This window comes from Geospiza fortis, unplaced genomic scaffold, assembly GCF_000277835.1.
Source record: "Geospiza fortis unplaced genomic scaffold, GeoFor_1.0 scaffold333, whole genome shotgun sequence".
NCBI classification, from domain to species: domain Eukaryota; kingdom Metazoa; phylum Chordata; class Aves; order Passeriformes; family Thraupidae; genus Geospiza; species Geospiza fortis.
Genome location: NW_005054347.1, coordinates 3,371,530 through 3,381,399, shown reverse-complemented (window position 1 = coordinate 3,381,399; position 9,870 = coordinate 3,371,530). Strand labels below are relative to the sequence as shown.

The 9,870-nt window shown below is 41.3% G+C and overlaps 1 protein-coding gene across 1 annotated transcript in view; it reads right to left on the bottom strand.

Annotated features, from left to right (window-relative positions):
* Nucleotides 1-7,681, bottom strand: part of AKR1A1 (aldo-keto reductase family 1 member A1) — a 19,027-nt gene extending 11,346 nt beyond the window's left edge. The window contains exons 1-2 of the mRNA XM_031058713.1: nt 7,591-7,681; nt 1,224-1,343 (exon numbers count right to left, since the gene is read on the bottom strand). Of these exons, the coding sequence (XP_030914573.1) occupies nt 1,224-1,343; nt 7,591-7,680 (210 nt within the window). The 5' untranslated portion in view covers nt 7,681. The remainder of the gene's footprint in view (nt 1-1,223; nt 1,344-7,590) is intronic.
* Between the last annotated feature and the right edge of the window lie 2,189 nt (nt 7,682-9,870).

Sequence of the window (9,870 nt, the reverse complement as noted above, 5' to 3'; positions counted from 1 at the left end):
GGGAAAATAATCAGAAGATTCCCCAAACCTCTGCATTGGAGTTTCTAGGCTGTGGAAGGAACACACTAAGAACAGAGAGCCCTGTACCCTGTGCTGGTACGGTAAGAACCAGAAATAAAACAATGGAGACCTGGTTATCTAGAGAGCATAAAATACAAATGTGAGATCACATTGGGCAAAAAGAAGCACAGAATTCCATCGGAAAGGAGGCTTCTCACTGTCTCATGTCTGACAAAACTTCAGTCAAGTCTATTTTGAAGAATTATTAATTCCTTGGTTTCTCTCTTCCAACCATTCAATTATTTCTGTGTTTTCACACAAGGATGTTGTGTTTAAAAGGAAGATATTTAAAAATCCTTTTTAAAATAATTTTATTCAAATTCTAGTTGTAAGTTAGCTAATATGAACTGAACAAAATGTTTCCCATTGTTACCACACCTAATAGGGAAGAATCCCTGGGGCAAGCTGAAAACAGCCTCTCTCAAGCACATAACAAAGAGATTGCCCTAAAGCCAAGGCAAGAGCAGCAGGAAAGCAAGAACATGAAAACCTCCTTTCCATGGGCTGTGAGGCTGAACAGGTTATCCTTTTGGCCTCTTCAGGGAATAAATTTAAGATTCCACCTCAGCTCATGCATAGGAATGCCTGTCACATTACATTATACTTAGGCCTCAAACTCTCAGGTGTAGACTCTGGAGTCACGTTTATGAGCCTTTCATATGCAATCACTGTTTAAAAAAAAATTAAAATTCACCACATTTACTCACTCATATTTTATCTGTAACAAAAAACCTACAGTTGATATTTTATCAATAAAAAACCCTAAATTTTCTGTGGCTATCTTCCATTGCATGCTAGACTGGAAAGTCAGGGTAACTTTTCATATAAATATTTTACGTTATAACTAATGATTCTGGCAATCCCAAAGTATCCAAATTGGGATACTTTGTTAGGGGAAAAGGAGCAGGAAGAGGAAAAAAAGACACCACCACCACCACAAGCATTTTTTGTAGCTTCCATCCAAATATCCCTGACAATCTTTCATCCCCATGACAGCCAGGAGGGTTCTAAGAGGAGACAAAGCCCTGTTTCATGCCTTCTCCTGATAAATAGCAAACAGCTGGGGGAGACCAGCAGGCAAAGCCACAACTGTGACCCTCCCAGGGGACAGCTGTAAGCCCTGGCACAGCACACAGTGAGGAGGGCAGCTCCTGTGCTCTCACCTTGCTGGGCCCCACGCACTCCTGGAAGGCCTCCCCGATCTCGGCTTCGTTGCTGTAGGCAGCTGCGCAGTCGATGTGGCGATAGCCCACGCTGAGGGCGTGTTTCACTGCCTCCTTCACCTGCAACCACAAACACACTGCCCATGCAGCCACTGAAATGGCATGTGGCACTGGGGAAAAGTTAAAAAACACTAAGAGACTTGGTGAGGAACACCCCCCAAAAAACCACAGACCTGTTTAAGGTCATGAGATTCAAACATGACGATCTGGAGTCTCTGTGGCACGGTCTTTAGCAGGGAAGAGCAAACTGCTGGCAGGTACTCCAAGAGGAACAAGAAAATGGATCGTGCACACAGAGCCAGCATGCAAGAATGTACCAGGTAGAACAAATCCCTATTCTTCACTAGAGTTGTTACACTTTTCTTAAATAAAAAAACAGTTATAAGAAGCGGTTTTCAAATAAGTCATGGCTTAGGAAGACAACTTTTCTGACCAAAGTGACAAATCAACATCAGTCAAACTTGGAATATACTTCCTCTTGCCCAGTAAAGAAAGAGCCTGGCTTCTAACTCCAAAATCACCACAGTTTGAGTTTGGTTCAGCCACTCACACTTAATTACCAAGACAATGCTCTTTTATGGAACATTTTTCTTTCTTGTCTCATAATTGCACAACAGCAAAAGTCATGCTGCTGGGTTACTCCTGATGATGCTCACAACTTTACATTCTGCTTTCAACATTGCTGACAATTAAGGTGCTGCCAACAGCAACACAACTCTTGCTCCAAATTGTCACACAAAAGCCAGAATGGTTTTTGGAAACCAAGGCACTTTTACTTCAAATCTGCTTTTGAAAGTGCTAATGAAGCACAAGCACCAAATATCTTCTCATGGAGGCCTCAGATATGAAGCAAGTATAGAAACCAGAAGGAAACACAGAATGGCATCTTTGTGAGGACTCCTAAGGAGCTTTTGAAAAAAGACTTTCTATAAATGATTGTGCAAGAATGAAGAATTACTACAGTTGCCAGTGTAATAATCATCTCCCATTAGGCTGATGACCATTTAGTAAAATCTATTTCATTTAACTTCCAGTGGACAGCTAGCACACATTCTCTCTTACATCTGTCCTTCTGAAGTACTACAGAAAGACTACTACACCCCATCTGCACAGGGTTTTATATACACTGACCATCACTATCCTGTCTCTCTCAAAACTGTGGGAGACTGTAAATTACTCTGTGTATAAGGCTTGATGCAATAGGGCCATAAATGTCAAGTGAGATCACACCTCTCTTGTCATGAGATTAAAAAAATATATTGACAAAGGCTAGAGGGCTACCTTGATTAAAAACTTAAAGTACCAGCATTTTCAAATTTAAAGCTGACAAAATTAGTAATAAAAGCAAAGGTGTTTATAGTCCTTCTTTCAGATGCTACAAAAAGGCAATGGAGAATCAAATGTGAGAGCTCTCTCCTGCTGGTGGATTTGATTTGTTTTTCTTGTCAAGAAGTGCAGTAAAAGCAGACACAGGATATTCTGACTACATTCTTTGGCATTTTGAGAGGAAAACTGGAGTGTAGCTCAGTTTCCCTTAGCCAGGATGACAAAGCATTTCTATTACAGCAGTGAACTCTTCCTTTCTCTAGCAGGATGGTACTTACAGTCCTTGTTTCACCTGACAAAGACATTTCTCAAGTCACTACAAAATCAAGGGCAGGGTAATTCTGAAATCACTTGAGACATAGTAAGGGCTTTTAAGACTCAGTATCTATCCTCCAAAAAGTTGAGATTTGTGGAGAGGGACAGAAAAACAGCAATGCTCTGTGTCTGGAACCCCCTGTTTCCTGTATCAGAATAATACTCTTTTTAATCAAACAGGCACAAAGTTTACCATAAATTAAAGTAGGCACCACTCACAGAAAAACAGAGATAAAGCACTCCAAACATGTCTCTGCAAAGCGATCAACAAGAGGCTGTATTTTTTTATCAGCATGTTTTGAGAAATTTCTAGCACTGAAGAACTGGGACTGATAATTTAAATAAGGTTTGGAGCTGACAAAAATCATCTGTATTTGGGTAAACTATTCCCAGCCTACTAAGACATTTCAATGTGAACTGAGAGCTCCTGTTCCACACCAAAGGCAAATAATCGAGAGGAAACATGCAAAAAAAGAAAAAAAACACGCATTTTTCATTTTTGGAGGGGAAAAATAATAACATATAGATGTAAGTTTTTAAAAAGTACTTTTTAACAAGAAGTTCTGTATTTTTGAGATTAACTTTAGAGAGTATATGCATTTCATGGTAGGGGGTAGAAAACAAAAACACAACCGAGGCAGTTGAAGATACGCCTGTGGGTATTTGTTGTTGTGAAGTACAAATAGCCAAAGGATCCTTCAAACTTTCCATATATTCTTTAGTTTAGCCTGTCAATACTGCTATGAAAGGAGCAATTAGTGAGTTTACTTTGCATTAGGCAAATTGAGTCACACAAATGACTCAAGTGACTCACCAATCCATCCCCACGGAACTAAAAAGTCAGGTCTTACTAAAAGTACATCTGAATGGATCTTTAGGCATCTTCCAGTCTAACCTCAAGGCCCTCAGCTGGACAGAGTAAATCCAGACCACTCCCACACACATTTGTCATAGCCCTTCTTGTGACAGGCAGTCTATTCCAATGCTTTGAAATCTTTCTGCTCAAAGTCTTTTAGATGACTCACAAAGATGGCCCTGATGCCATACCCATTCCTCCCAGAGATAAAATTCACAGCTTGCCCTTTGTGAGGGCTTTTCCCACATCTGCAAAGTGCACAGCTCCTCTCACACGTCTCTTGATCACATCAGTGCAGGTGCTTTTCTCTTTCATCACAACTCACCTTTCCCAAACCTTGCAGCTGTCTCATCAGCTGTTTCATGCCTTTCTTCAATTGGTTTGCCCCAAAACAGACACAGGTACTACAGTTGGAGCCTCATTCTCCTTCACTTTATAGCAAAGTTCAAGGAACTACACTCCCATTTAAACATCCCAGTAAGGGACTTGGCCTTGTCACCCACCTTCTTTTGGAGATGGATGAACACAATATCAGTGGCAGATTCAGATACAATCTGTAAGTCTCCATTAATTATAATATTCATTACTAGATTTCCAATTCTTCAATTTGCCTCTCACAAGGTTAAAAAACTAACAAGCCATCTTTACACTTCCAGGCAACACACAGTTCAAGTATCCTAGGAGCCTCTTGTGCACAGCCCCAAGCCATTATGAAGAGATTTCCACTCTTAACAGTTCAATACTACTGGGAAAGAAAAGGCTCTGACCAGCCACCCCTGCTTCCTGCAAAGTTGACACATTTTAGCAATTCTTTTGCTGAGAGGAAGTAAGAAAAATCCAAACAATCACAATAGTGCACGTGATGTTCAGTTGCACTGTGACCAGAACCAAGTGTTGCTATATCACAGTTTCTAAAAATTGCACTAAGATTGGATGAAAAGGAACTGACACCATGAGATAAATAATGCCAATTTAAAAGGTGGTGTTCCCTAAAACAAAGAGTTTTGTCTCTTCTCCTTCAAATGTTGAGTATAAGTCCCTTCCTAAATAGCAGTGAATTTTTTTGTGCCCATAACAAGGATTCTCTGTACTAACAGATTTCAAGAACTAAACATTCTCCCCCGAAGCTGCAATCCTGTCACAAGACACCCTGTCTGACTGGTTTTCTGAGGTGCACTTCTCCTCAGCTTTTCCAAGGTTTCACACAGAAATACCAGCCCTGTGTCTCCCTGTCCCACAGAACCAGCCTCTGCCACTCAGGTTAGGCTGCTCATCAGGGTGGGGATCAATCCTCCAGGTTGAAAGCATGGCTCACTTGAGAGAAGAGAACAAAGCATTAAAGGATTACAGCTAACCCAGCTGCAATATCAAAAAGCACCTTACTGATATTCTTGATGCTCCTGTCTGAATGGATTTCTCTTTGAACTGATTCATGCTGCCAGTTCATAAACTTCTACTGTGCTCCCTTCCATTCAACAGCCCTCCATCATATTCCTATGGAAACATGCAAAACAAATTTCCTTCTAGCATTTGATCATGTAAAACACAAAACATCCTATTATTTTATATGGTGTCAATCCTATAAAATCCTTTCAATGTGGAATTAGATTCAATTATTTTCCCCCTATTAATATCTAGGAAACTGGGGCTGCAATGACACCTTTGTACTGGACTGCTAAGATCTGTCGACAAGGTCAAGGCTTGTTTACACTCAGGAACAGTAACAGCAGTAATAATGAAATTACTCAAGCTTGGCAAGGGAAAGAATGACAATCTGCAAAATATTTACCCAAAATAATTTAAAAGCCATCCATTTCCACACTTGCTTCTAATGCAGCACTTGAACAAAAGAGCTGTTGATAAATAGCCTTTACTTGGGAAACAGCTAAACCAAATTTAATCAATGCTAATTCTTCTGCTTCTCTGGGTTTTTGGCCCCTAGTCTTTAATTCATAATAGCAGTTATTATCCCTGAACTACATTATGTCTTTTTAAGGGTAAATCATCTGGACACTGCCAAATTGCAGCTATGCCCCTGAATTTTCAAAACTGGTAAGCAGAAATTCATTAATTCCATAGGAATAGCAGCAACTTCTGTAACTCTGGCCCTTTCCACTGCACTTCCTAGATTTTGCCTTCAATACAGCAGATATTCCAAAGAAGCGACTCCCAATGACTTCTAAGGAAACCCAGAGAAGATGGCTGGATCCTGTGTGGGGTTCAGCTGCCAGCAGCACTGCTGATTATGGCAAAATCCAGCTGAATTAGGTTTAAATTATGCACAAACAGGATCTGTCCTGGTTCCTTTCTAAAGGCACATGTTTCTCAGAACAATTAGTTCACAGAATAAACAACACATTCATATTTTGTTTGTTTAGTTTCAGACATTTGCTTTAGACAAAGCATATTTAACTGGTTTGAGTGCACAGAAATTAATCCATTAAGTTTGTGCATGTTAACAAACTTAATTCAGCTGTCATTTGATGTTATAAGTGGCAAAGCTGCACATTCACCCTTTTCCTCATTTAAGAGGTTGACTGAGCGCTCACACCAACTCAGCTTCCACATTAGTACAACTATTCCCAACAGATCCACTGTCCTGACAGTTGTTTGGACAGGAAAATCCACAGTAAAATGGCTCTGAATAGATTTAATTTTCATAGCTTGTTTCCTCTAGCTGGCACAAGAGAACTGCATGTCTTGAGAAGAGTTTTAACTTTCCCTCTCAGTCATGAGCACAATGTCATCCAACACACTCCAAAAAACATCATAAAGCTCACACAGGAGGAGCAGTGAGACATCCATTTACTGCACAGACATGCAGTGGTGTGCATAACCCAGAGAAGCTGTGGATGCCCCATCCCTGGAAATGTTTGAGGCCAGGGTGGATTGACCTCTGAGCAACATGGTCTAGTGGAAGTGTCTCCCTGCCCACATCAGGGAATTGGAACTAGATGATCTTTAAGGTCTCTTCCAACCCAAACCATTCTATGATTCCACAATTCTTTGAATACCAGCTACGAATTCCACCAAGCAGTGGACATTGCCTTTCACAGGAAGTGTGTACAATTTCTTCCCCCAAAAAACGTATCTTTTAGCTAAATGAAAGAGATACAAAAAGACAGACAAAGGGGAGAAGCATTACAATAGCAGGCACACCATAGAGCACATAAACATTCCCACAGACTGTTTGTAGTAACACACAGAATTGCTTCCAAGTGTGGTGTTTGCCAATTCAATGCATTCAGAAGCAGAGTGAATGTCTAATGATACATGAGCCTTCTTATTCTGAAAGCAGGCTGACCCAAGCAAGTTCTTTGTTTTCCTGCTAACCATTGGCTGGCTGCTGGACTTAATACAAGAACAACTTGAGTTTCTGCCTCCCAAAATAATGCTTTCTGCTGAGTCATCAGCCTAAGCCAGAGGGGTGGGTGTCTGGTTAGACTGGCAGCCTGAGGACTTGCCAGTGGAAGAGTCCAGCACCATGTTATAGAAACATCATTCACTGGTCTTCTTCTGGGTTTATGTCCCAGAGCTCCACTGCCCAAGGCCAGGGCTAACACGTCTGAAGGGATCTTCCTTTCTGGAAGGATCTGCTGTCTTTGTGTCTTAGGCCTTAGTCAGGCACATACATACATTCAAATACACTCATACATACATTCAACTTCAGTGGACTCAAGACTAGAACAGCTCAAGCAAAGGATACAGACCTCAGATCTGGGACCATCAGAAAAAGTGCACAAACACACATACTAGTGCACAAACACACATGCTAGTTGAGAGCACAGTATCCTATTGTTCCCTGCTTACTTGGCCACGGTCACTTTTCCAAGTTCCCAGTCCCACGAGAGGCATCTTCTGCCCAGTGTGGAGTGTAACAAAGTCGCACGTTGCTGGCATTTTTGCCTAAAGAATAAAAAGAACAAAGAGTTTTACAGCAATTCTTTAAGTTGCCACAATTCACCTTTTCTGCTCACAATGGCCAAGTTTTTTCATCAACAAAGGGCTTACAGCATGTCCTGACATCCTCACAATTTATGTTTCTGCTCAAACAGTTAAAAAGAAATAGCATTCAGGATGAGCTCCAAAGCTGGCTAGCTGATTTCAGTTACTTCCCAAGCTCTGCTGCATCCAAAACACAACAAAAAGCAACAAAAATAACAAAGAGGGGAAGAATGCAATGTTAGTTACATCTGACTATGTAGGAGGAATGGATGTTCTCAGAGTTCAGCATCCACATAGCATACTATCCCAAAATAGGTCCGCTTTCTCAGTATTGTCATTTTCCTCACATAATTCAGTCCCAGCTGATGGGTATATTCACTCAGAGTTTATGCTTTCAATTTCTTGCTTAGCTTCTCAAGCCATACTTTTGTAGATTTAACAGCAGACACCAAATAGCATACTTGTTTTTCAGAGAGACATTCAAGAGCTGTTGGAGTGAATCTGACCTGAAAGCCATTGTACACTACGGGTCTGGGGATCCCTGTAACAGTTAACCTGAGTAGGTCCAAGCTCATCTTGTGCTGCACTTCACGCCCAGCCTGGTGCTGTGGGATGCAGAAGCTGCAGGATAAGCTCAGCAGCAACCTGTAACAGGAGCCTGCAGGTAGCTCACACTTTGTACCTGCAATTATGCTACCCATGTGTCCTTGCCTTTATCTAAAAATGCAGGAAGTTCTCCTGCAAGCATCTTTTCTGTCTGACAGCAGAAGTGATGAATAGAGGTGTTTTCTTGTAAAAGAATCCCCAGCAGCTCAAATGACCAAAATAGGATAACCCCGGCTACAGACAGGGTCTGCACACAGTGCTGTGTGAGATCTGCCCAATGTTGCACAAGCTGGGGCTCCCAGCACCTGAAGGGATACACAATTATCAACACTCTCCTCTTTCTTTAAAGGATTAGCTCTAAAAAACTTCATTTGAGATGATACCTTAGAGTCTGAGTGCCTTTCTTGTCAGGATTGTAATGGACCAGCACCTCCTGGTGCAAGGCAACCATTACACTGAACTAATAGCCCTGGATTTGCACTGAACTAAGTCCAGCTATTGGTGCTGAAGACAATCACTGGTGAACCAAACTGCAGGTGTACATCTGTTTAATTGGGGTAGGAGGTCAGAGAACACAGGGTGATGGTGCCAACAGTACTCTCTTCTACTCTGAACTTGCACAGCCATTTTGTAGCCAGCTACATGCAAGTGGGTGCTGTTCACCTGGATTTAGTTGCGTAAATAAAGACATCTTCTTGCATCAAGCAACACAACTAAAAATGCAAGTCCTTTTCATTCACTTTGGTCTATAATACAAATAAAATACCAACTGTATGCTTTACACAATTATGTTATGCAATCATCTTAAAGGTAAGAGTTCAGCCCAGAAGACAAGGTACACGTTTAATCGATAACTAGCATCAGCACATTTTTAAGACCCATCTTGCTTCATGTAGGATTGGACATTAACACCACAGAGAGATTTGAACTATAGCCTCTGGAAGAATGGAACACATCAGAATGGCAGACACTGGAAAAAATATGTCAATTAATACTTTCCACTCAGATTCTTCCCTAAAATAGGGGATTTAGGAGAATCACATTTATGATGTTAGCCATAATTATTCAGTTCATTAAAAACCTGAAAACCTCTTCTTAGAAGGGTAGAGATAAAAACAAACATAAAAGTAAACTAATTCTGGACAAGTAAGATATGGTTATGGCTTAGCATCACCAACCTAGTACCAGATTCACATAAAGGATTAAAGCTCAGAGCAATTCAAGCACAGTGTAAGGCTGGGAGGATGCATCAATAACCACAGTAATGCAAACTACCCTGGTTCATCATCAACCCACAGCTACAGCTCATTTTTAACCTAAAGCAACGAGTCTTTCAGCAGTAAAGCAACCATAGCTACGCATGACATTAATATGTATAGATATGCAAATAGGTATATATTAGCAATACTTAAGTCGCTGTAACTGAGCAGCTTCTGCCGCACAGCTCAGGGATAACCTCTCTGCATTTTGGCTCCCCGGAGGAGCCAAGCGCGTCCCCCTGCCCCTTATCGGGGCGGCGCAGGGCGGGCCCGCCCGGCG